The sequence below is a fragment of the Molothrus aeneus genome, chromosome 20 (assembly GCF_037042795.1).
Source record: "Molothrus aeneus isolate 106 chromosome 20, BPBGC_Maene_1.0, whole genome shotgun sequence".
NCBI classification, from domain to species: Eukaryota; Metazoa; Chordata; class Aves; order Passeriformes; family Icteridae; genus Molothrus; species Molothrus aeneus.
The window spans coordinates 6,911,560-6,938,089 of NC_089665.1; the positions used below are offsets into that span (position 1 = coordinate 6,911,560).

General features: G+C 43.8%; 1 protein-coding gene across 1 annotated transcript; it reads right to left on the reverse strand.

The window, feature by feature from the left end:
* Positions 1-6,235: 6,235 nt before the first annotated feature.
* Positions 6,236-26,144, reverse strand: UNC119 (unc-119 lipid binding chaperone). Its single transcript, XM_066563243.1, has 5 exons — positions 25,995-26,144; positions 16,361-16,474; positions 15,375-15,477; positions 14,493-14,665; positions 6,236-13,109 (listed from the first exon to the last, which is right to left on the reverse strand). Exons 1-5 carry the CDS (start codon positions 26,113-26,115, stop codon positions 12,997-12,999), a joined length of 624 nt encoding a protein of 207 aa, XP_066419340.1. The 5' UTR covers positions 26,116-26,144; the 3' UTR covers positions 6,236-12,996.
* Positions 26,145-26,530: the final 386 nt, after the last annotated feature.

Sequence of the window (26,530 nt, forward strand, 5' to 3'; positions counted from 1 at the left end):
AACTCCTCTTCTTGCAAAGAGAATAAGGAGCAGAAGAAATGCAGCCAGGGGAAAAAAAAAACCAGCAGGATGAGAGTTATGCAAACATATTAGAGCTGGGGGAATCAGGTTTTGGCCATCTTAAGGTTTGGATAAATAAATAGAGAAAAAGTTAAGTATGACACATTATTAGAAATGTGAATATTATGGTAAGTCTAAAGCATGTAGTGAGTATAAAGCTGCTAAACAGTATATAAATATAAATATAGATATAAATAACTCTACCTCTAAATATAAATATAAATATATGTACACATATAAATAAAAGGTAAATATACAGGTATAAATATAAATATAAATATAAATATAAATATAAATATAAATATAAATATAAATATAAATATAAATATAAATATAAATGTGTGTGATATGTTTACAATGTATATAAACACAGCATGTGTATATAAAACACTGTATATGAACAGGAAATTATATGTACATATAACATTATATGTACATACAAAATACTATTTATAAACAGTGTGCATGCATATATATATAAAACACTAAATATATATTAAAAACACAGTATAAATACATATATTTATATATATTCAGTGCAATTTAAGAGTCACCAACTTACAACTAAATACACAGTATTTAGAGTAGATATTATTAGAAGGATATTATTACCTTAAGTGCCTTTTTTAAAAAAAATTCACATTTCAGTCAAATAAATACATATGATAATACAGACATGCCTTGAGGAAAAGCAAAACCAAAGCAGCCCCTGCCCTGTACTCAGGCACTGTTTTTGTATTCCTGTGGCTCTTGAACACACAGCTACTCTGATGCCTTAAAAATATGTCACCATCACTCTTAAGCCAAAAATAATAATTGGTAAATATTGTTCTCTAAGAATATAGAAAGAGGTCTAGCTCAGGGGAGGGGTGGGTTCCCTCAGCTCTGTGTGTTTGTGAGCTCTGACTTCAACAGCAGATCCCAGTCTTGGGCCAGGACTCCCAGTGCTGGGCAGGACCAGGTGTCCAGACCCTCCCAACCCCTCAAATTCATTTCAGCCTCTTCAGTTCCAGGGGGAATTCTGCACACCCCCATCCTCAAGGAATTTCCAGATAAAACTCTCCTTTTCAAAGCTTTTCTCTGCAAACAGCAGAGAGTTGGCACATGGATTTTCTGAAACATTTTCAGCACTCCAAGGGAGTGAGATGCTCAGTTCTCCATGACTTTCAAACACTATTTGCACCAAATTCTTGTTAAATCCTTTCTAAATTCCTTACAAATTCCCCTCCTGAGTGACACACAGTGAACCACGCCATGGCCAGAACACCACAGGCTTTTGTAAGATATTCCTGACAGAATGAGCAGCATTGCCAGTGTTTTATATTTGGTAGAAGGAGACCAAAAAAAAGGCATGAAAACACACCAGGGGAAGTGCAGTGGGATGGCTCATTGCTCTAAAAAAACAACAGAAATGTAATAAAATATTTATGATTAAAGCAAACCCATGGCATGTGAAAAAAATCCATCAAAACTGACAGCAGGAATCTGGACAACATCATCAAGCTGAGTTAAATATCTGCGAAACTCCAAATTCACAGATTTGAAAGCGAGAAAAGCAAAACTGCTTTTTCTGGGTCAAAGATTTATAATTTATGGGCACAACAACCCATCCATGATCTGTTAATTCCTGTGTGTCACTTGTGTCCTCTGTGACCTCAGGCCCAGCCATTCCCTCAGGGGCACCAATATATTCCATGCTTGTGACCACACACATGATCAGAAGCTGGAGGAGGAGGAAGAAATAGAGAAGAAATCAAACTGTCAGACTTTATTCTATACTTTTTTTTTTTTTGGTAATGAGTCTTTGAAGAATGATCAGACATAAAGAACAAAAGGGGAAAAAAAACCACTTTAACATGTTTTTTCTTGTGCTTTCTGGAGTTTCTTGTATCCACACCAGAGGTTTGTGCTCCCTTTATGAAGTTCTTTATTCAAAGCACCTAAAAGTATTTTCTCCAATGCATTCCATATTTAATGGAATTAAATTAATGGTTGGACATTTCACAGAAGTTATAAGAAAAGTCCTATAATAACTTTTATTAAAAAGAGCTCTGATTAAGATAAACAAACAAACACTACTGCAAGTTATTAGCTAATATAAATTGTCTGGGTTTGGGTTTCCTTTCCTGCTCCACTTCAGGCTCCTACATCTGAAATTTTATTCTCTTGCTTCAGTTTAGCATTAGTGATTCTGGTAGACACAAAACCAACTCATTGAAATATGGGTTCATGAGGAAAGAGTTATATTATAAATTACAATTCCAGAACAATTACTAAAAAAAGTTTGAAATTATGTTTATTTAACTACTTTTATAAAAGTTTATATACAAGAATAACCCTCAGCTTGTGCAATCCTTATTTTTGACTTTTGAAATAACTTGACATACTGATAGCACATAAACATTTCCTTAGAGCTGGTGACACCTTATTTTGTACCTACCACAAAATCAGTATTTTGCACACAGTGCAAATCTATTTCAGATACATTAGCATTAAATTCCATTTTAAGCAGGACTCTGAAAAAAAGGGGGAGAAAGAAAGGAAAGAATGAAGTTTTCCCACTCCAAGGCTAATGCTGTCTGCTTAATCAGCCTCTTCCAAAGAGATTATGCAAACCTGTCTAGGAAAAAAAATAACCTTAAGTGTAATTACCATAAAAATATCTTATTACCAAACAGAAGAAAGTGCTCACAGCTGCCCTCTCCAACATATGATTAGGAAAAATTTGCACTCTAAAGTTTAGGATTTATTACCTTAACCTTTTTTTTATTGCAGGTTTCATTTAAACTTCAAAACATTCAAATAACCATTTATATTGGAACTATGTTTTGAAGCTCTTTTCTCTTCTCATGGGGCCAAATTATTACAAGACTTCTGCCTCCCATATTTGCATGTTCTTGGTATAAAAGCATCACCCCTGAACATTCACTTGCTTTTGTTGATATAGGAACTGATCTGAGGAGAATTCTCTCTGCACAATCTTTCAAAGCCCTGGCACAGCACTGAGCTATTTAAACCCAGCAGTGATTAACTGGAATTATGGAACAGATAAAACACTGAATATCACATCAGCTTTATTGTACACAAAGCTTTGGAAGTGCAACTGACTTACTGGCACTTTCAAACAAATTTAAACTGCTGGAATAAATATTTGGATTCCAGAATGTAGTTTACCAGGGCTGCTGCTCCATTTTTGTACTTCAGGCTTCCAGATTTGTGTGTAAATGTTTGTGTTTAGGCTATTGAATATCAAAACCAGCAAACACTTTTACATGAGTTTTTCCTGACCTCCTAATTTATTTCCAGTCTCACACAAACAAACACAAAACCCTCAGTGATAGAAGATTAACTCTCTGGTTCACTGTGCATTCCCTCCCTGCAATGACATAAATGGAAACTTTAAAAGAGCATTTTCCATCTGTGGTTACAGCAAAAATTGAATTGAGAGCTACTAAAATAGTGAATGATGGAGTTGTCGTAAAACAGAATTTAAATGCAGTCTGTGTAGAAGCAGAAAAGGGCTATTTTTTTAGTTCAAAGAAATAAACACACACAAAGAATATTTGTTTGCATGGAAAATACTGAAATTACTGAAAATTACAGCAGTGGGAAGGTCATTAATGCACATGGCACTTATTTCACCCAGGGGCTCATATTCAAGCAGCACATTGATGACAAATACCAGGTATTGGGTATAATCATAATAAATGCTGACTGAAGTATGAAACTGATGATTTTTAGGTCTTTTTCTAATCATAAAACCACAGAATGGTTTGGGTGGGAAGGGACACTCAAGACCATTTTGTTCCAACACCTTCCTCTGGGCCAGGTTGCTCCAAGATTGACGTCGAGCCACGACTTCCATGTGCTTCACCACCCTCACAGCCAAAAATTTCTCCCTCATATCCCATCTAAACCTCTCCTCTCTCAGTGTGAAGCCATTTGCCTTTTTCTGACTTCCCAAAATCCCCATCCCAGCCCTTTTGGAGGCCCTTTGGACACATAAAGGCCCCAATAAATAAATTCACCCCGGAGCCATTTTGCTGCTTGGATGAATGGGAGAATCCTGCTCTGGATCGATCCAACTGTGACCTGGGCACAGGAGAGGACAGAAAAACCATTAAAGATTTATTCCTGACAAAACCAATTAGGCCTGGCTGTGCAGCAAAGGCCCTCGTTAGTCACATGAATTAATTCCTTACTCACGCCATCGGCACCAGGAAATTCATTCCAGCAGCCCAGGCTGGGTGGGTGAGGGAAAAAAAAGCCCACTGAGAGCCCAGGCAGAAGCACATCTGTCCCAAAAAACCACTGGAGAAGGGAATTCACATTATTTAAGCACAGAATTCAAGATCTTGCTTGTCCAGGAAGCTGCTGGAATTTAATTTCAAGTAGATGAATAAACCCAGCGTGTTCAGGCCTGCTGGAGGCACCAGGCCTGAACGATCTCTTAAGGCTTTTATTTCACTTGCCTTTCCCTCTATACTTGCCTTTCCTCCTAGAATAACTTCATAAAATTTAAAAAACTCCTAAAATATACAGAAAACATACAGAAAAATATTTTCTACCAAATATCCAGTAGATCTAGGAGAAAACTGCAATACTTATCGGTGTTAAAGGCATAAAAAAGTGCAAATTTTTGCTTTGGCTGGAAAGGATCTTTCTCATCTTAACATATCTTACAGAAATTTAAGCATAGGCTGAAATAATAGCTCTTAAAAGTTATCTGAGTTGTGACACTTGTGCTTGTGTTTCCTCCAATCATCTCTTGCCACATAGCCACAGGAAGCACAGCCCAGTGTTTGTCAGCTGCAAGGAATATTTCTGCACTGTTATTTCAAATTTAGGTGATGAGCAATGCCAGCTGATGAATTCCAGTGGGGAAATATCTTTAAAATCTGACATCTAAGTGCTGAAGAGCCTTGGTGTGTCTGGGGCAATGTTGTTCCTCTGTACTTGTGCTCAGGTCTCTGCGCACACTTGAATTTTAAGGGTTACAGTGAACCCTCTGCTCTCCTGATTTAGGAACCTGTGCAGACATCAAAGCAGGCAGCAGGTTTAATTAGACACTTAATTATAGATCAGGATGGTAAGGAATGCATTTGGGAAATAAAAACATGATTTTCAACCCCAGTCAAATGCCGGTGAACAGAGTAACACGGGCACAACATTGGTGCACTGCGCCCTTCACGTAACTCATGAAAAACAAAGCTGGAGTTGGAGTTTTGGGTTTGGTGTTTGGTTGTTTTTTGGGTTGTTTTTTTACTAAAATAGAGTCTAAATATTTTTAGCTTTCAGGTCTGGCACATGTAGTTCTCTGGGCAACCTCTGCCAGGGACTCACCGCCCTCACAGGGAAGAATTTCTTCCTCATATCTAATTTAATCCAAATTGTTATTCTCCTCACATGGATTTATCCTCTCATTCCACAGGAAAGGAAGAACTGAAGGTGTTTGGAACTCTTCTCTCCTGTCTGTGTTATCTCCCTTTCATAAAGTAAATTTAATTATGTGTTTTGTCTATTGCTGTTTGTAAATTCCCTGCCTGTTTTTATTTCTTGCTACAGATTGCTTTCATATGCAGCTTCATTAACATGGTTTACGCCCCCCACTAGAATAATTAAATTATTATTTAATAAAACAGGCCTTTGTTATATAAGGTCCCAAGTCAGTTTTCAAAATAAGGGCTGGGAATCATCCAACTGCAATTACGTTCTACCTACCTAAATTCTCTTTGTAGTTTTAATTAAAATACATTATCCAGGATGATTTCACCTCCTGTTTCAAGTTCTTGTACAGCACTGATGAAGGAAAAAAAAATCATCTCTGTAAAGGAATTGCTCTATTCTGTGGGCTCAAATAGGGAGAATAAATGGTTTTGGGTTATCCTAGCATGCAATGAGAGATTTCAGTAATCTCTAAAATTATTTTTAAAGTAAGATCTATTGTGTTAGAGGGAAAAATTGGGAAATTTGGAGTACTTTATCACTGAGAAGTGTTCTTCCTACAAGTGAAAAACATTAAGGGAATGCAAGTCAGAGATAGATGAATGCCCTTGAACAATGACAAATAAAACAGAACACGGGTTGAACACATAAGATTTGCCACAATAACTCAGCAGCTGAGAAATGCCAAAGGAAATAAGAATCTGAGGAGAAGCAAGAAGCAAAAAACATCTCCAGAATGATCAGGCATATTTATTAATAAATGAGACTGACAAACCAGCTCAAGGTGGGGGGAGCACTGGTAATGCAGGGTAATTTTGGCAGACATTTAACACTGTGGAGTTTTCATGGGAATTTTTTTTTTTTTTCTTTTAAGGCTCTTTGCAATCTCAGATGTCTAAGCAAGTCCAGGTAATCAGAGAGACTGTTTAACCTGCTTTATTAGTTATTAGCCTTGATTTTGGTCTTTTGTTATTTTTTTTAGGTATTCTGTGAATCAGCATCCAGTCCTTGCAAGAATTCCAAGTCACAATCCAAAAGGGAAACCCTTGTATTAATAAATTCCTCACTCAAATTCCAGCACACAACGATGTCCCCCAGGATATTGTGGCAGTGAGGAGTCCCCAGGAATTCTGTGGAATCAAAATGAGTTATAGAAGATATTTTCTGAGAAAACCATCCTACTTCTCTTCTTCTTAGAGTTGTTCTGCTCCCAGAGAAACACAGAGGTATTCCCAGGAATTTCTGAATAAAATATCAAAGCCACCAAGATGGAATTACCACAGTAAAAATCACTTCAGCCCGAGCTGCTGGTTCAGTTTTAGTCAATAAGGCAGAGACAGCAATTTTCACATGAATTTCAAAACTTGATTCTCCAAAGTGCAGCCAGAAATTCTTCAGAAGCACAACCTGGTGCATAAGAGTGATCCAGGGAACTCCAAGGTTCTGTTAATGTACTTTGAAACTAATTTATTTTTCTCATTTTTCATTTTTTCAAATTCTCAAATTGAGTTTTCAAACTTGCAAATTTTTTAAAATCACAACCTGATACACAGCTGTGATCTGTGCAACTCCAAAGTGCCATTAATGTAATTGATACCAATTTATTTTAATTACACCCCAAGACATTTTCCCAATCTGAAAGTTAAATCCCAGTTGAACAGTTTTAATGTGATGGTTTTACCCACAGAACTACCCAAACCACTGCAGAGTCTTTCCACCAATCACCACAAAATGAAGCTGCTCACACACATTTGCACAAAAACTGGAGTTTGAATATTGATGGAAGAGACCTGAAATGAAAGTTTGAATGCTTTTTTCACAGAAATATTTAAATAAAATAGACAATCACCCTCGTTTCTAGGATCAATAATTTATTTCTTTTTTTTTTTTTTTTACACATTTTGCAATTTGTTACAGGAGAAGAAACACTTGCTAATGGAAGTGACATGTTTTTGAACCATTTCCCAAGGTAATGGAAAAAGTTAAGCATATTCCCTAGGATGCACATCAATGACTAAGCTGCCAATATTAAACCAATTGAAGCAAGTGCAGTCCCTATTTAAACCTTGTATAAATTAATTTAAGGACTCTCCTTCTCCTACAGGAAGACTAAATTGTAGCAACTAATTTTATTTTTTTTTTAATCCTGAAGTCTCAATCTTTTCTCTCTCTCTCTGCTTAATCTGCAAAAAGTCAAACAGGCTGAAGCCAAAGCCACAGAACGGATTCTGTGCCAAGGTTCCTTCTATTCCTGGTGATCTCCTCAGTTCCCTCCTGTCCCAAAAAGGAAACAAAGGACTCCCAGTTTTCTGAAAACCAGATTCTCTACATGACAGTGCATTGCATTGCCACAGGATGGGCCACAGTGGATGTTCTCCTAGCAAACAAATCATTACCAAAGTACAAAGAATTAGAAATTAACTCAGTAAAAAGGCTCCTAACGTTTTCCCAGTGGTATAGTAACCAGAATCCTACTTTCCTTCCGCAAAAAATAGATTTTTTTTTTTATAAATACATTTTAATACAGACAATTCTGTTTCTATGCCAAGAAAAAAAAAAAAGTCACATTCAAACAGGTTTGCTGGGTGTATTCAGATACAAGCAGACACCAGAGCAGGCAGGAGCACAGGGGGTTTTTGGGGGGCTGCAGACACACAAACACCATTTCACCCACTGACCAGTGATGGGGAGAACAACTGAGCTGCAAGGTGAGACCCCGAGTACCACAGCCCTCAAATAAATCAGCAATTTCCATGTGGATTAAATGATATGAACTCTCAGTGGTATTTAACATGAATATTAAAAATCCTCTATAAATTTAGGCAGTGTTTAGGCTGGGGGTAGAGAGAAGAACCAGGAGCAGGACCTCCCAGCTGCCTCAGACCCAGGAGAAAACTGAGTCACTCACCATGGCCTTGAAGCTCTTGGGTCCAAATAGCTGAATTTGATGCTTTTTGCTGTCCTTGTCCTCCTTTCCCTCACTTTCCCCCCAAAAGGCAGACAAATCTGCCCAAATTTTGTGCCACACACAGTTCCAGCTGCTGCCCCACAGCCCCAAATGACAGCAATGATTTCTATGGTTCCCTTCCTAACCAGATCTAATTAAAACTGAGCTGTTAACCACCTTTTCCAGGCTATGAATAATTAATAGAGCATTTTTATAATACTTACTAAATATGACAGTTGGGTATTAGCATTTTCTTACCTTAAATAGCCCCAATCTTTGCATAACTAAAAGTTCCCTGCAGCTTTTGTCTTTAAGATTGGGGGTTTATTTCTTATGGGTTGATATGTAGGATAATTCTCAATATACTTCAACAGTTTTTTCTCAAATTGAAGAGATTTTGGAAGTTGCCTGCATGTTTCACACACAGCCAGCCACCACTGTGACACTACACAAGGTTTTGGAATAAAACTCAGAGGACAGAGGTGGAAAATAGAGCATCTTACTGACCTGCTCAAAAAACAAGACATAGAGAAAGATTATGAGCAAGAACTAAACCCCAGCAGATAGTTTTCAACCCTGGGGAGACTTCCTACATTAAAATAAATAAATAAATAAACTCTTCTGAGTCAGGAAGGGTGGATCATGCAGTTATTTCAGAAGTGTCACCACATAACGGATAATTCAGAGAAACAATTTTGGCTTTTGCCACTGAACTGAGAGCAAAGTTTCTAAATTTTCAACCACAGCTGATGTGTTAATTATAAAAAAAAAATTGTTCTCTCCCTGCCACAGAAGTGTGAGTTATTAGAGCATGCAGCTCACCACCAATGTATTGCTGCTTTCCTTAAAAACCCTGACTATGAAAGGAATCCAAGACTGACAAAGTGAAGAAAATATGTCAAATTATAATTTCCCTGAAAGAATGTGTTGAGCTGTAATTTCCCTGTCTCTCAGAAAAATTATGTCACTATTAGCACTCAGAGAGACTTAGTTTCTTTTTCCAAGATTAAGTCACTGTGTAAAGCACACACTTAATCCTGTTTTATGACCGGAAACAGAGGGCATTATTAGCAGATAATCTTGGTTAGCTCTTGGATGTTTTCTTTCACTTTGAGAAATTCAGATCCCAAATTGCCAGTCTGGCTTGTTAAAACAAAGCTGTAGTGCTAATTAAAGTCATGTTTAAAATGAGATCAAGGAAGAAAATACAACAATTCCTTTTTTTCCCAGAGCCAATATTTGGTGATTTCGCAATGAACTTCCAAAGTAAACCCAATAATGATGAATGTTAAAATACAAAATAATAGCTAGGCAAGAAGATTAACAAATTCTTCTGTGAACAATGCTGCTAAGACTTTATTCTCAACTGGTTTATAATAAGAACCAGCTGCCAGTTTAAGGGAAAAAATGTGGGTTTCACAACTGGGCTGCAAACTCAGCTCCCTTTCAGAAGGAAGTTGAAATTATTGGGTGCTGCACAAAGCTTGGTCTTTAACACTCAGTTTTGAAGGTGGTTTTTAAGCAAAGCAAGGACAGAAGTGGCATGAAAACAGCAACTCTACAGCCAAAATTTTTGAAGAAACATTCTTTTAGTGCTGTTTATGTGCCTCATGTCAACACCACACGTGATGCTGCTGCACGAGCAGGTGGGAAAGGGACAAAATCTCTCTCCTGGACAGTGATTCCCACGCGTTTGCAAAGATGGTGGATGTGGATGGCCTTGAGGAAACGCTAACAAATAATTCCCAAGTGAAACAGAGAGGTAACAGTGATAACTGCTCCAGTGGGACACAGAAAAAAAGCACCTTCATTGCACTTCCCACAGAAAGTTCTTTTGTTTGCCTTGGTTTAGGAATCGGAATTTGCTGCTTGTGACAAACTCTGGGGATTTTTAATAAGACTAAAATTGTCCTAACTGAAATGCTAAAGCTAAAATTGGTTGAAATTTATTTTATTGAAAATGTCCAATCTTTATTTCTGCCTTAAAAAGATTTCTAATAATATTTAGGCAACAAACTCACTCAATGTAATAGCTCTCATATGATTCACAGTAAATTTTCTGTGAGACTGGAATTATTACATATATAATCTGAATTATAAAAGATTTCAGAGAGGAGCAGATGATAATTCATCCTCTTGTGTTTAACCTCAAAACTACACTAGAAAAATGTCAGAAATTCCATCCACACTCTGCACTCCTGGGAACACAGTGACTTTCTCTTGGTTCTTTTATAAGGGGCATGTCCACTACTCAAATTTCCCTTGATTACAGTAATATTTTTATGGAATTACTATTCTTTTTTGTAAGTCTTAGAAGGAGATAGCATAAAAAAGGAGCAGAACATAACTATTTCAGAGGAAACTCCATCAAATGACCCAAAGTACAACTGATCTCATCACGACATATTAAATAGATGACTGGCAATTCTGGGCAAATTCAATTCCTAAAAGTCTTTTAAAAAATCTTATGCACTGAAGTGACTGTTATGAACAGCAGGTGAAAAATAACCCCCCAAAAAACCCTGTAAAGGGTGGTAATTATTAACATGCACTCTATTTTGTCTTTAAATTAGCATTTTTTTTCTCCTGCAAATTGAAACAAAGCTCAGAAATACCTAAAACTTGCAGAATATGATTGGATATATGATTTAACAGCTCTGATGAAAAAAAAAAGAAAGAAGTTGGGGGAGGAATGAAAACATTTTTGAACCTATTTCCATCTTTAGTAATTATTGTGCTATAAAATTAATGGTCAGTAGCTCAAAGTACAGCACAAATAATGAGGAAATCCTTTGTATCTCTCAAACTGATCAGTCAGCTGTAGACTACTTGTATAATTTAACACACTAGAGACAAAAAATAGTGATAAATACAAGTCTCACTGTGATAATAATTACTACAAGCTACTACTTGTGTAAAATCAGTGAACTTGACACACTTTTGTAGCTACCAAGCTTAATAAAAACTGTGCTGTAACCTAAAATCACTGGGTTTTTTTAAAAAAAAAACTGCCTCCTCTCTCAGCAGTCAAAAAAGCAAAGCCAAATACAAATGGTGACACATTGAAAAGTGACCACAACCCCAACAAGAGCACAAAAACCTCCCTGGCCTGAGGCTACACTTGGAATTGTTTGTCCTGTCTGACACAGGCTGCGACTACAGAGATGCTCATCACAACTGGAAATGGTATTTTTATAAAAATTATTACAATTATTACACCTATCTGAGGCTAACATAGAATGTTCCACTTCAACTCACAGAATTAGACATGGAGACATCAAGTATTTATAGAAATATCTACAGACTGCAACTGTCTTTTATTTTTGTTGGTTTTTTCTTTTTTTTTTTTTTTTTTAAGTATCAGTGAACTGACCTTCAGAGTAAGGGTTTCATGACAACAGGTCACCCCACACTAGTTTATTCCTGGTGTTGCTATTTCTTGGGCTAAATTGGTGTTAAACTTCTTCCAGAAGAGAAGAGAGAACTCTTGCTATTTTTTTTCCTGTGTGTTAAAGTTTTAGATTATTAGATTTAGCTTCACCTGTATTATCTGATGAGAAATGTTTTTAACAAAGGGGAAACGCTGTCTTAACCTCCTTTAAATGCAGATACACATAGAAAATTGGAAATTCCACACTCCCCAGCTGCCCTAGACAATTAAAATGTTGCTGTAACAAGCAGTGCTGAAGTCCTTATCTTGGTATCGAGCAGAGATGAAAAAAATAGACATGGGAAATGTGTGGCATGAAAAGGCTGAATGTTAAATATAGCAAGAATGTTAAATAAAGCTAAAATCCTTCTGTTTTTCCTGATTATTCTGCAAAAAACTGTAATCAGTGGAATGTGCTTATGGAGGTTCATAGACCCACAATGCCACTTTACCTTCATCTGAAATGTAAAAGGAATGTAAATGTAAAAACACCCAATTAACACAGCTCTGTCACTGAACTATTGCTCTTCATTGCAGGTTTTGGTGTTTCCAAGGTTAAACAGAACATTACACAGAAGGATTGAAACCAAAGGATGAAATACGCATGGAGAGAGCCATTCTAAAGATGAAACTTGCCTTTGTGAGATGTTTTGCTCGATATTTGCAACAGGCTGGACAAGTTAAATTGGCCTTTGAAGCATCCACAAAGAGAAACAACCACCCAAACCTCTGCCTTTACATCCATCCACACCCATGGTTTTCTCTGATTACATTCTTTGGGGAAGCAATCCTAAAAGATACTTGAGGGCAAGAACATAAATTCACAGAATTAGGGCAAAAACCCCTCAGGTCCCACAAGGCCATTTTCAAAGCAGACACTGAAAAGAACTTAGGGAAGTGGTATCCAAAGATCATTTTTTAGCTTAAAAACTTCTGAAGAACTGGGTCTGCTTCAAAGCTCAAAAGAGATGTCATGAAACTCCTACTGTGGCAAAGAGTCCTTGGTTGGTGGATCCTTGTCCAGGTGACACTGCAGGAGCTGGAGTTGTTGGGATCCCTGACGACTTCCAGAGGGAAGGGGAGGCCAGCATGGCTGGGGCCACCCAGCCCAGGCTCAAGGTCCTCCACTGTATGAATAATCTGCCTTGTTGTGCATCACCAGCTTGTTGTCTACAAAGTAGAAACTGTCCGACTGTGTCTCGTAGGGATGCAGGATCATCTCTCGAACTGTGAGGGGGGGAAAAAAAACCCAATTAACCAATTAACAGGGACATATAGGAATGTGCTCCCTGTTAACGGAGCGACAAAACTGTCCTTTGTCTCCTCTAAAAGGAAAAGAGCCCAGAAGTTTCTCTGCTCAACCAGGTGAGAAGACACCTCACAGGACCTGGGGGACTTCACCTCAAACTTGGACAGGAGCCTAAAAGTTCCACCTGAGCAATTTACTAGAAAAAGAAGAGAACAAAGAAACTCATGTTTTTTGTGAAGTGTTTTACCAGGGGCAAGGACCTCTTGCACCTGGATCAGTTTTTCTCTGTGAAGAGTTTTGTTATTTTGCCTTTTATTAAATTTTTTTTTGTTTCCAACACTACCACAGAAGCCATCCTGCTGATTTTATACCTTCTAAGGTACCTTGGGTGTGAAATAGATCTCCAAGAGTTTATGAGACCTGGCTAGAGGAGACCCTGATTTCAGGAACACTCCCCAATGCTGGGCTCAAGCATTGTTCAGCATCCCCCAAGCAGCTGCAAAATCAGGTGGAAAAGCAAAACCCAAATGGGAATTGCCCAAACCACCCCTTGTTGGCATCTTTTAAATAATTCAAGCATAATTATGGAGGTTTTATGTTGGAAAAGCCCTCAGAGGCCTTAAAATCCAACCTGAATTCACTAAACCCTTGTGCCACATCCACACTTTCTTTGAACAATTTCAGGGATGAAGAATGTTCATAATCCAAATATATTATGGCACCATATAAAGGGGACCTCAGAATAAGAACCCATTACATTTTAGGTTGGGATTCTTTTTGTTTTGTTTTTAAAAACAGTGGTAAAACAGCAAACTCAAAGTAAATTTGTTCTGGCCTGACAGCAGGGCCTCACTGTATTTTCCACAGACTGCAATATTAGTGCTGACACACAGAATTAGGGGTTGTAAAGAGGAAAATCACAGAGATTTAGTGCTTGTGCTATTGTGTCTTGGGAGAGAGGAGAGGAAATAAAAGTTATGTTCATACTAAAACCTCTCAAGCTCACAATATAGCACATCAAACATTAAAACAGATCATAACATTTAAGTTATCCATTTATTGGATGTCTTTTTAATCTTATTTTTTGCTTGTTTTATAACACAATTATCTTTTTTCCCCCTGATACCAAAGCTTCTCTTTTATGAATTAAAAAAAAAACCAACAAACCCAAGCAACTGCCTGGTGTGTGATGAGATACATCCTACTAGAAAACAAAATCAGTGTTAACACAAATATAAAAGGATGAATTATTCCACCCCACCCACTCTCTAGAGACAGCTTTTAAGAAGGGGCTCCCCCAAAACACCATGAACGTCATGGTGTGACAACCCAGACATGAAAGTTTATAACAAAGAACTTACTGAGATCCTCCGAGAGCTGGGGGAATTCATAGATGTGCTCACAAGTATTTTTACTGCTGGGGATGCAGAAGCCAAATTCAAAATCAAAACTTTTCAGCAGCTGGTCACGGAAGTAGTGCCGCTCAATCATACGGAAATTATTAATGGGTTTGTCCCCTACTGTGAATTCCACCCTGAAAAAGAAGGGTAAAACTGACGTGAGCTTTCATGCTTCAATAAGATCTGCAGTATTCCTGCAAGGCAGAAGAGAGCTCTGATAAAAAAAAAAAAGCCAAAAATATAAAGCAACAGCACTAATCAAATTATTGTTTCCTCTTTTACTTAAAGCACTCTACAGGGACACACTACAGTATTAGATAAACACCTTAAAGCTGCCATGGGCAGGGACCCCTTCCTCTACCCCAGGTTGCTCCAAGCTCCATCCAACCTGGCCTTGGGCATCTCCAGGGATGGAACAGCCACAGCTTCTCTGAGCAGCCTGTGCCAGGGCTTCAGCATCCACAGGGAACAATTCCTTCCCAATATCCCATCCATCCCTGCCCTCTGGCACTGGGGAGCCATTCCCCCTTGTCCTGTCACTCCAGATCCTTTGCAAAAGTCCCTCTCCAGCTCTCTTGGAGTCGCTTCAGACACTGGACAGTGCTTTAAGGTCTCCCCAGAGCCTTCCCACTTTATTTTGCCTCTTTTACCATCAATCCCTTCAGCACCAGACCTAGCCGTGACTAAACCTAAAGCGACAGAGATTTGGAGAGCCTCATAATAAATGAAAAAGCCCCCTGTTCAATCACCTTCCTGGCAGGATGAACATGGAAAAGAGGGGTTTTTTTCCCCGAGATTTCAGCTGTTTTCTGTGCCAGGCCAAGGAGGAGGGGGGTTACTCACGTGGCTCCCACTTGCCGCAGCCTGAGGAAGGCCGGCGTGAACTGATAGCGCACGAAGCGTCCGGCGTTGGGGTCCACGTCCTTCCTGTCATTGTGCTCCCGCTCTGCAAAAGCCCAAGGAAAGCTCTGTCAGAGCTGTCTGAGAAACACAAACTCAGGGGAAATACCTGTGGTGGTGTTCTTGAGCCACCTAAGCCAGGGAATGGCTCTGGTGCTGAGCTCTCCCCTCCTCCTGTCCTGAGGTGTCCGCCCTTGGTCACTCAGAGGTGGAATGCTGAGAGATGGCCCTTTGGTTGGAGTAATTTCTTATCTTCTGGATTTCTATTCCTCACATCAGGACTGCAGAGTGACTCTGGACAGGCCATTTCCCCTTAGCATGCTTGGTTTGCTACCTATAAGCTACAGATAATTTCTTCTCACCTGCAGGGAGGTGGGGAAGGGCTAAAAGTGCTTGGCCAGGAAAAGAACAGCTGCCCTGGGTTTTTATCACCACTGGCAACAGGCAACACTTGGATGCTTACAAGTAACACCTAAAAATTATTCAAACCAAAAAAAAAAAAAAAGGCAAATGTTCAGTTTGTTTCATTTGCCTGTTGGCAGTTTCTCCCCTTTGGAAATACCATTTTCCTGACTCCTCAGTGAGAGATGTTAAACTAACAGCTAAACTATGTGCAGGGGGCACAAGCTGAATAACAGCCAAGAAAAAAACACCCAGTGATCTCCTCCTCCTCCTCTGCTCCTGTTTACAACATCCATCTGTCCCTTCCCATCACAGATGGCAACAGGAAGAGCACAGCAGCAGCCAGCTCTGCTCACCCTGTTAGTACAAAGAGACACCTGAAAAACATTCCTGCTGCAAGATGGGGCTCCAGCCCTCCTGCAGTGGACAGACTCTGTTACTTTTGGGAAATGTATGGAGTTAAAGGAGTGGGGAAAGGCAAAAGAAAGCATTTGCTCATGGAAACCTTATTTTGTGTGTGCACTCACCTGAAGCTGCTGGCTTGGTGATTTCAAACAAGACTGTGCCAGATTCCATGTCCCGGATTTTGAACCTGGTGAAGTCTATCTTGTAAACATTTTCCTCAGGAGTGCACAAATAATCTGCAGGGGGAAGCAAATTTAAATGAGGGCTGCCCTGAAACACCAGGAATTTCTGGCTGCTCTCTGGAGGCCACACCAGCAGCAAGAGCAGCCCAAATGCATCTCCACTACTGCCTGTTTTAATTCAAAACTGATGCCTCTGAAGACAGTCTCAGTTCTGGAGGCTCAAACTGCCCTGCTCAGACAGGACAGGGGAAAGAATGCTCTCCCCCAGCACACAGAGGTCATCACCTTTTTCCAACTCTGTGCCAGCAACTCCTGCATCCATTTGCTCCCAGACTAGTCAGCACCTCCATCAAATCCCAGCCTTTCCAGGGTTAAGAGGCTTTGCCTGTTTTAAAAACCGCCCTGTGGCAGAATGCGAGGGCTAAGCAGCTTTGGGAGCTAAGCTGACTGCACTTAACTGGAACAGGAGTGTCCTCCCCTGTGCCACCTCCCCGCTCCAGCCCTCTGCAGACAAAGGGTGGCCTCTTCTCACCACACCAGGGCTTGTTTCCCTCAGCACTGAAAATGATGTTGAAGCCTTTCCCTGTGTCAGGAAAACAGGGAGCAGAGCCCTTCCCTGCTGTGAGTATCTTAGAGAGAAAGTCAAAGATGGAATCACAGAGTTGTTAAGGTTGGAAAAGCCCCCTAAGGTCATCAAGTCCAACTTTTCACCCTGCACTGCTGTGCTCACCACTAAACCATGTCCCAAGTGCCACATCCACAGGCCTTTTGAACACTTCCAGGGATGAGGATTCCACTACTAAAATCCCCACAGTTTTGGCCTTCAGCCTTGCTGTGCCCTGAGCCAGCTCCTGGCATAGGAATCATCCTCCTCCCTGGGGAAGGAGCACATACAGCACAGATTGAATGCAGCTCCAATAACTCACTTTACCCTGACAGATCTAAAGAAATGTTCTGTGTAGACAAGCCAGGTCAGCTTTCAAACAACAGCGCATTTGATTGATGTAGGAGACTGGTTCTGGAGGTTCCAAGGTGAAAATAAAACTTTAACATTCTAATTCAAAACACTTTCTCAGCTCCTAATTCCTGCTGTTAATCTGAGCTAATCACTTATTTCTGTCTGCTTTCCTATTTCTGAAACTCCAACAAATCCATCCACCTGAGGCTCAGTGCCTGAATACATAAAAACAAGTTACATGTGCTCAGAGCTCAGACCTGCCCATGCCTACCCAACTTCAGCACAGGTCTAAGAAATCCAAGACCACTGTGAAAGACTTCTGAGCTCCTGGGCATAAACACCTGGCACCAGCATTTTCCTAGAAGCCTTTTATTCCTTCCAAATCTCCATAACTTGGAGAACTGTCCAAATAAGCTCAGTACAAGGAACAGAGGTGTTAAATGGCCTGTTCTCCCTGGCCAGTTTTATTGCGCTCCAACAACCCCATATGGTAAATACTCAAAGGAATACCAGAGAATTTGGAATTTGTAGATGCCCCATCCCTGGAAGTGCTCAAGGCCAGGCTGGATGGGGCTTGGAGCAACCTGGTCTAGTGGGAGGTGTCCCTGCATGGCAGAGGGGATGGAAGTGGATGATCTTTAAGGTCCTTCTTAAGCCAAAACACTCAGAGTTTCTACAATTTCTATAAATGGGTGTTCAGGCAGAGGACAGTGCTCAAAGCATCCCTGGCATTTGGCAGGGATTTTCCCTTCCCTATCAACACAGCACAAGGAAAACTGACACCAGCACCCAAACTGCCAGGAAGAACAAGCTAAAACCTTGCCTTTTTTACTACCACAAAAAAACCCACAAGGCTGTGTTAGGTCAAATATCCCAAGAACTGCACAAAAATCTTCCTTTTGTGTCTTTAACAGTAGCCACGATGACAGGACAGGAATTTAAACCCATCCCTCGCCTTAGGCCCTGATGTTTAGCATTCCTCAGGGAGATGTCCTGCAATTACACTGTGATTTTGAGCTCTGGCACATCAGCCACCCCAATTCCTAAGCCGTCCCACAACTTCCCCGCTCCGAGCACCAGCATGCAGAACACCAACTGATGGAAGCAGGCACAGCTTCCCACAGCCCAGCTTCCCCTCCCTGGGCCCATGGCCACTGGCTGTTCCCTGGGAAGGCTGTTGGCAACAGGCAGCAGTCACCCAGGAGCCCAGGACACCTTCCCTGGAGCACGCTGGCAAATCTGAAGCCGCGTTTGTCTGCAAGTTAATTATTAAGTGTTTCTACTCCTGCAGAATTCCTGCCCATCCAGCACCATGGCAACAGCTTTATCCCCCTCCTTGGCAGCAGCGTTGCTGCAGTAACAGTGTCCATGACTCATCTGGAGCAGAGCAGAGCCAAGCAGAGCCTCCAAAGAGGAGTAAACCCCGGGTAGAATCCCCACCAGGCTCCTGCTCATTGATGCCTGCACCCCTACACTGTTATTTTTCAACTCTTTTTGCCCTGACAATATTTTAAACCCTTTTTTTGGGTTGGGTTACTGGGTTTTTTTTAAATCAGCATGCCAATATACAACTGGATGCCATCCGGGAAGATCAGCTGCCAGAATACTGCAATCAAGTGGGTTTTTTCCTCCTCTGGCAGTGCCCAGTCTCCTAGAAAGAAAAAAAAAAAACAAAAAACCAGAGGAATATATATATTCCTCTCAGTCTGTATTACATATACATTCCTCTCAGTCTGTACTACATTTGTTTCTGCTGTTCCTGTTCAAAAATCAATCAAAGTAGCCACGTGCTGATTTTTTCCCCCACACGTAACAGGAGCCTGAGGCTGCACTGGAAGGTCTTATTGGGAATGGGCTGCTTGCAATTGGCAGATCCTTCTGCTTAGCTGAGCACTGTCAGATTTGCTAATCTCATCCCATACACACTTATTTTTAAATTACTGTAGGGCCCAGTTGCCCACACTTCCGTGACTCACTGAAATGTCTCATCTGCCTCCCTTATCCTAATTCAGCATCGCCAGGATTTGGGGAAGGGAGGCAGCAGCCCTGGTTATTTCAGCTGGGAATGAGAAGATCAAACCTCCATGGAGGGGATTGTTGCAGAGAAACTAACAATGGTGGGTTGATCTCTCAGGATGCAATATTTTCTTGTTTCTTCCACTTCCCCTGAAGCAGGTTGTGCTGCTTCCCTGTTAATAACTGAACCATCATGGTGTGTCCCTGAGCCTTCAGTACTCACCTGATTTAGGGATGAAGGCATGGACACAGCAGCACTGCCATGGAAAACCCATCAGATTGGTTTTTATCCTTAAGAACCCACATTTAGTAGTGTAAAAAAAAGGTGACAAAAGAGGAGTACTCCCTACCCTTTCCTAAAGCCCAGGGAATTGCCATATCCCAGACCTCCATCCCCAAACCCTTCCTGGAAACAATTCACCTGGTACTAGCAGCCACTTCTCACTCACACATCACCATTCCTGATGGTGCCTCTCCAGCTCCTCTCCCATAACCTCTGGATCATGCCCAAAGATCTGCAACTGCCCACTTTTAGAGACAATTTCTGTCTTAAGACCTATCACAGTTGTGAAGAGTTTGGATCACAACCAACACCACTGTGGTGGTCTGAGGAAGCAGCAGAGGTGATTGGCTTCCTGAATCTGGCTCAATTAGTTCCTTCACAAATTCTCCAATTCCCTTTGTAGGAAACAGTGATTCCAAAGTGATCCCAAACAGTTCAGTGGCCTCTAGCTTTGCTCTCAGAATAAGCAAGTGCTCCTTCCCCTGGTACAGTTCTGAGGTGGTACCTCCACTGCCTAATCCAGGAAAGAGACAGTTTTTATCCAGGAAACCCTCCTGTGCTCCCAAACCCAACCAAAATTACAAAATAAACCAGCAGAGCAATACCAGCAGGCACTGCCTGTGAACACTGGCACATCCTGAACCCTGGTGCAGAACTCTAAGTGTGTGTTTTAGCAGCTGGTGCTACAGAGGAGCACAAAAGGTGAGGGATAATGCAGAGCTAAATAACACAGGAAAGCAAACAAAGGCACTTTGTCCTCTGGACCTCTCCCTGTCATTTAAATACATGAGATGAGGTTTGCTCCTCATGACAGAAAGCTAAAATTTGATCCTGTATTTCCAAATTTCCTTTGCAACCACCCCATCAGGCCCATTTTATCACAAGCTCATGGGCAATAGGATTCACACTCTTTGTTGTGCTCCTTTTCAAGATCCCTTCTCCATCTCTGCAATCAGGAGGAAGCACGTGTCCCCTCTCACAGACACCAGGGATATTTCTGTGCTCATCAGAGTCTAATCTCAGATGGGGCAGCTGCTATTTTAAGGCCTTAAGAGCCCACTAAGGAAAGCAGAGTGCACCCAGGGTAAGAAAGAACTGAAAATTTGGTCCTGGAAATGGGTGTAAATCAGGAGGATGCTGTACAAGAGACTGAGGCAACAGCAGTGACTTGTAACGGGAATTTCTCTCCCCAACACAGACAACAACAACAATTTAGGGAATGGATGAGAAGGCTCCTGTAGTTATGCAGGCCTATTTCCTAACATGCATTAACCAACAAGGTCAGGAGCTATTTTGAAGCCAACTCCCAAGACATAAGCCAGGTGTAAAGCCAAGACAACTGCAGAGGAATTGCCAGGAGCTGGAGATTAGGAGATTATCAGATTGAAGAGTCTCAGGAGGAAGCAAAAATAGCCCAGACCCCACGAAGAGGCCGAGCAGTGACGCAGGACACGGAGCAGGACCTGAGGGCAAGGCAGGGCAGGCTTCAGGTGCTATTGATACACCTGCCCAGACAGCCTGGGTTCAGTTAAAGGAAAAAATAAACCATTTCCCTGCCCTCTGCCTCAGCAGTTCAGGCCCTGTGACACCAAGCCAGCCAGGAAATGGGATCTGCTCCTGTAAAATAAATCCTTCCAACCCAAACCATGGGGTTTGGAGAACCAGAGAGCAGGGGATTGCACAGGGAGGGAGCAGCTGCCCTCTGACCTAGCACTGGAATTAGGCTGCTGCAGTGCCCCAGAGGGAAAATCCTGCACCAGAAGGATCCCACAGGGGTTTTTCCACAGCAGCACATTTACTGTCAAGGAAGCAGAGGGATTTAGGGCAGGAGGCTCCAGGCTGAGGCACTTCCCAAGGTCCCCAGAGCCCCTCAGTTGCCAAGTCCTACCGCACAGCTCACCAGGCTCTGATTTTTGTGGCAGCCTGCTCATCTCTTTTTTCTTTTTTTTCTTTTTTTTTAATTTTAGCTAGAGCTTTCCAGACTTCACCCTCTCACAATTAATTTGATCACAGCCCTGCAGCCTGTGGATGGAGCTGCTCTTCCCCCATTTCCAAGGCACCCAAACACTTTCTCCTGCCCCCTTTTCATGCTGATTGCATTCAAAGTCTGAAACCACGTGCACAACACCAACTAAATCAGCTATTTTTGGGCTGAGCCAAAGCCAAGCTCTGCCCAGACCCTCAGGCCGACTCCCTCAGCTTTCCTCTAACCTTTGCCACTTCCACCAGGGATGGCTCAAACCCACAACCCTGGGAGAAGGAGGAATCACACACCACACACACACTGTGTGTGCTGCCCCTGGGAATCCTAACAGCTCCCATTATGCTGTGAGACTTTGGGAAACACAGGGCCCTGGAAAAGCTCACAGCCTGGGTGAGATGCTGAGGGAAGGGTTGTGGGGAGAGCAGCTTGGCACAGCTCTGCAACAAGAGGTCAGCACATCAAAACACAGCCACACATCACAGCCCTGGACAGGGCAGAGCAGGGATTTATTAACCTTGCAGACATCCACAGCTCCTCAGAGCTCCTAATAAAATACATTCTCCCCATTAACTGGGGAGGGAAGTCATGGTCCAGGAGCAGCTTTGAAGATGGATTTGTGCACATCTGCCTCACATTCCTGTTAGTGCCTCCCTCTCTCCTTGCCTCTCCTTGCCTATCAAAACCCCATGGATTTGGAAAGTGATTTCAACATGGATCCTGGAAGGTTTAGTGTTACACAACTTGAACTGCTGAGGCAGAGGGGAGGGAAATGGTTTATTTGGGTTTTTTTTCTTTAATTGACTGCAGGAAACTGTTATGGAAGTCCCTCAAGAAGAGTCTGGCCTGCCTAACCCACTGAGGCAGCCCTGTGCCAAGCTGGCCTTTAGCTAAAGCTGCCTAGAGAAGTCTCAGAGAAATCCCAAGTGACAGCTCAAGGAAGAGATTACTTTCAGAAATGATTACGTGTGTGCTCCTTATTTTTAGGGTTTGTTTTGAAACTGTTTCCACACATGTAATCAATTATTTAACCCCTTGGTTTCCTAAAATAAAATCAGCATTAGAATAAAATTTAAAATGTAAGATTTGATCTGGTATTCCAGGCAAAGTGTGTAAGTGATAAGCAGGGCAGCCTCAGAGGCTGGAGCTTGTCTTTTGTTACACATCTGACTCCTCTGATGCTCTGGCTGCCTCAGTAATTAATTGCAATTTGAACTGAGCTCTGCCCCACTCCTTTGCTAATCTTAAATTAATCACGTCATGAGCTTTTTCCGCTTTTCCCAACCACAGTTGTGTGAGCGAGTGACAAATCTCACTAATTGCAGAGGAAATGGTTCTCCAGCCTTACACCTGATCCAGCTGGAGCAGAGCCAGAACCAGCCTGGCCAGGAGGCCCAGATATCCCAGAGCAGCATCCCAGATCCACCAGGCTGGACCCAGCGTGCCCAGAAACGTTGTGGGCACAAAGCTGATGAGGAATTTAACACTGGGAGGACACAGAATGTGCAGGGCAGTTCACACAACTCCCCAGTTAAGCTTATTAGAAGCACATTAAGAGCAGAGCCCAGCTGGCTCCTGTGGCTGCCCACAGAGCCACATCCTGCCTCGCCACCCTCCCAGCCCAGCCAGCTCACACTGGGTCAGCTGCACCCACTGGGAGAGCAAAGTCCAGCTGTGCTGCCTGATGGAAGGATGATTAGGGAGGAATTCTTCCCTGTCAGGCTGCTGAGGCACTGCCAGGGGTTGGGCAGAGAAGCTGTGGCTGCCCCATCCCTGGAAGTGTTCAAGGAAAGGTTGGGTGAGGCTTGGAGCAACCTCATCTAGTGGAAGGTTCCTGTGTTCCTGTTCTTGGTGAGGCACTTGGAACAAGGTGGTTTTTAAGGTCCCTTCCAGCCCAAACCATTCTGTGCTACAGCCAGAATTCCACCTCTCCCTGGAGACCTGGAAGGCTGCTCAGAAACAGAGCCAGCTCCTGGTGTGAGCATTCCTAAAACACACTTTGCCTGTGGTACCAAGCCCTGCTGGGCTTTGGTTGATGAAGCAACCCTAAAACACAGCCAGCCCTCCCTGGGTCCCAGGCAGGACACAGTTCCATGTGTGAGCTGAAGTGCTACTGGCCCATGAGTTTGGATAAAGATGGATTATCCTCTCTCTGGAACAACAAAGGGCAGCCAGGGCACCAGGACATTTCTGCTGCAGCCCCACCACCAACTCCTCCTTCAATTTCAACCTGTCAAAGACAGAATTGCTGCAACAGGGTGTGGTGTCTGCCCTGACACCCAGCACGTCCAAAAGGCTGGGGCAGCTGTGAACTTCTCTCCCACAGCCTGGTCCTTCCTCCTCCCCTACCTGAAGCAGAAGAGTGGAACAGTTTCACATTGCTATTTCTGGCCATCTGTTTTTAAGGGTGTAGAAATGAGCAAAGGCCATAAAATGCCCCAAATAATCATTAGGTGTTAAAAATCTGAAAAATATTCTTTGCTGTCTGTTAAACCCACCAGGATCAAAACTGAGCTTGAGAAGGGGAGTTGCAAAGTGTTCCTGGGTGATAAGATACAATATGCTCAACATGGGTGCACTGTTTATCTGTATCCCCAAACTCACCGAGGGTTTCAGGTGTGGGGGACATTTCCTGGCTCCCACACATCCAGCAGGACAGGAAGCACTTCCCAAGGTAAGCCTGGGCCATCATCACAGTGCCTGGCTCTGACCCTGGTACCAGCAAGTCTCAGCAGGAGGGGAACACAACATTTTCATGCATTTCACATCCTCCCTGTGCTCCAGAGCACTCTGACCCAGGGATGAAGAGGCAGACAACAACCAGCTCTGCTCCAAGCCTGGCTCACCAGCTTAGCAATCCCTGCTCCCTGGGAAGGCAGGAGCTTGCACCATCCATCCCCACTGATGCCACACGAGGTGACAGCAAGGTTGTAGGGTGGCCCTGTCCCCTGCAGACAGCCCTGGCGAGGGCAGGGACACGGAGGCTGCCATGAAGTGAGCACACAGAGCTTCACACAGCCATGGCTGGGATTCACCATCCAACTGAGGATGCTGGCAGGATGCTCCAGTGCCTGCTGCGTGCTCTCCCTGCTACAGGCAGGGGATTTCTGGGGAGTGAATCACGCAGCTGCACCAGCAGAGCTCGCAGAAGGCGACCCAAAGGTCCCCAGCAACAGCAGCCCCTCTCCGAGGAGCCTCTGTGAGCCCTTCCTGAGGGCTGACACGAGTCCCTGGCGGGCTGTCCTCCTCCCTTCCTGCTCACACAGCAGCCCCACGGGGCTGCCTGCACGCAGCAGCACCCACAGCCGCATCCTTCCTCTCCAGGGCTCGTCACAGCCCCGGCCTGTGACACTGAGCTGGCTTGGAGGGCAGAGCACTGAGAGGCACAGGGAGCACAGCTAGACCCCCAGGCAACCCCTCAGCCCTGACAGCCCAGAGAGACAACCCAAAGGTCCCTAGGAGATGGAAAAAGGACTTTTGGGGACACCAGGGCAGATTGTCCCTGGGCATTGCTGGCCTGAGGCAGTACCATGGAATGGTTTGGGATGGAAAGGGACCTTAAAGACCATCTGGTTCCAACCCTCTGCCAGGGGCAGGGACACCTCCCACCAGCCCAGGCTGCTCCAAGCCCCATCCAAGCTCATCTTGAGCACTTCCAGGGATAGAGCAGCTTCTCTATGCCAGGGCCCCACCACTCTCACAGGGAGGAATTTCTCCCTAATATCTAATCTAAACCTGCTCTCTATCAGTGTGAAGCCATTCCCCCCGTCCTGGCCTTTCCCCAGCCCTGTGTGCTGCTGTCCCGAGCTCTTCTGCCAAGCACAACAGCCCCTCCAGGCACACACTCCCACCCACCGCCTCCAAGATGCCCTCAAGACCTCGGATGCTACACTGGAGAGGGGGGAAATGGGTTGGGGGGCTGCTCTGAAGTCCCCCCATGCTGTGGCCAGGGATCCAGCCCGTCCCATTGCCGTGGGCACAGGGTGGGAGCAGACATAGGGAATGGGGTGAGCAGCGACAAGCATCCCAACACCGACCTTTGAGCAGAGTTGGGGGGCTGCACTCAAGAAAAGAAGGGAGAACCCCTGCTCTCCCGCTGTTCCCCAGCCCCCGGGGTGGCACATCCCGCTGCGGGCTCTGTCCCCTGTCCTTCTGCATCCCCACTTCTTGTCCCCCGGGAAGGGGGGCACCGCTTCCCCTTTTCCCTCTGGGTTAGCCCCCTTAAAAGGGCGAACGGCTCCTCTTTTCCCCCCGGTTTAGAGAGGAGAACCGGCTGCCCTTTTTCGCCACGGGGACGCGGTCCCCATCCTCCCCCCGCGCCATCCGCGGCACGCACCGCTGGTGACCCGCTGCAGCCCCAGCACATCGTCGGGCCCGATGAGCGCCTTTCGGCCCAGCTCCTCCTCGGTCCTGGGCGCCGCCGCCGCCCCGGCCCCGCCGCTCTTCTTCACCTTCATGGCCCCGCCGCCGCCGCCGCCGGTGTGAGCGGCCCCGGCCCCGCTGCGCGCCGCCGCACCGGGAGGGGCATCGCCATCACCGCCCCCGGCCCGCCCCCGGCCGCCAGCACCGCCCGGCTCCGCGGGAAGGGGGAGGAACGGGCAAGCAAGGAAAGCGGCCCCTCCACGCTGCTGCCAGGGGCTCAGGGCAAACCCTGTCTGCTGGAGGAGAACGGGGTGTCCCCTCCTGCGAACCCCCCGCCATGGGGGTCAGCCCCCCAGGTGAGGTGGGGACAGAGCCCACACCTGGCCCGGAGCACAGGGACAGCCGCCTCAACCATCCCCAGACCGACACACGGTGCAGGAGCTGGATGCCGGGCTGCCCCCGGGGGCTCTGCACCCATGGAAGGGAGGGATTCCAGGAACTGTCCTCCCT

Bases quoted from the DNA above. Each gene is read 5' to 3' on its own strand.
- UNC119 (XM_066563243.1), bottom strand. From the start codon at position 26,115: ATGAAGGTGAAGAAGAGCGGCGGGGCCGGGGCGGCGGCGGCGCCCAGG. The intron at 14,666-15,374 runs GTGAGTAACCCC...CTTCTTTTTCAG, and splicing joins CTGCGGCAAGTGGGAGCCAC to GGTGGAATTCACAGTAGGGG. The intron at 13,110-14,492 runs GTAAGTTCTTTG...CCCCCCTCACAG, and splicing joins CCAGCTCTCGGAGGATCTCA to TTCGAGAGATGATCCTGCAT.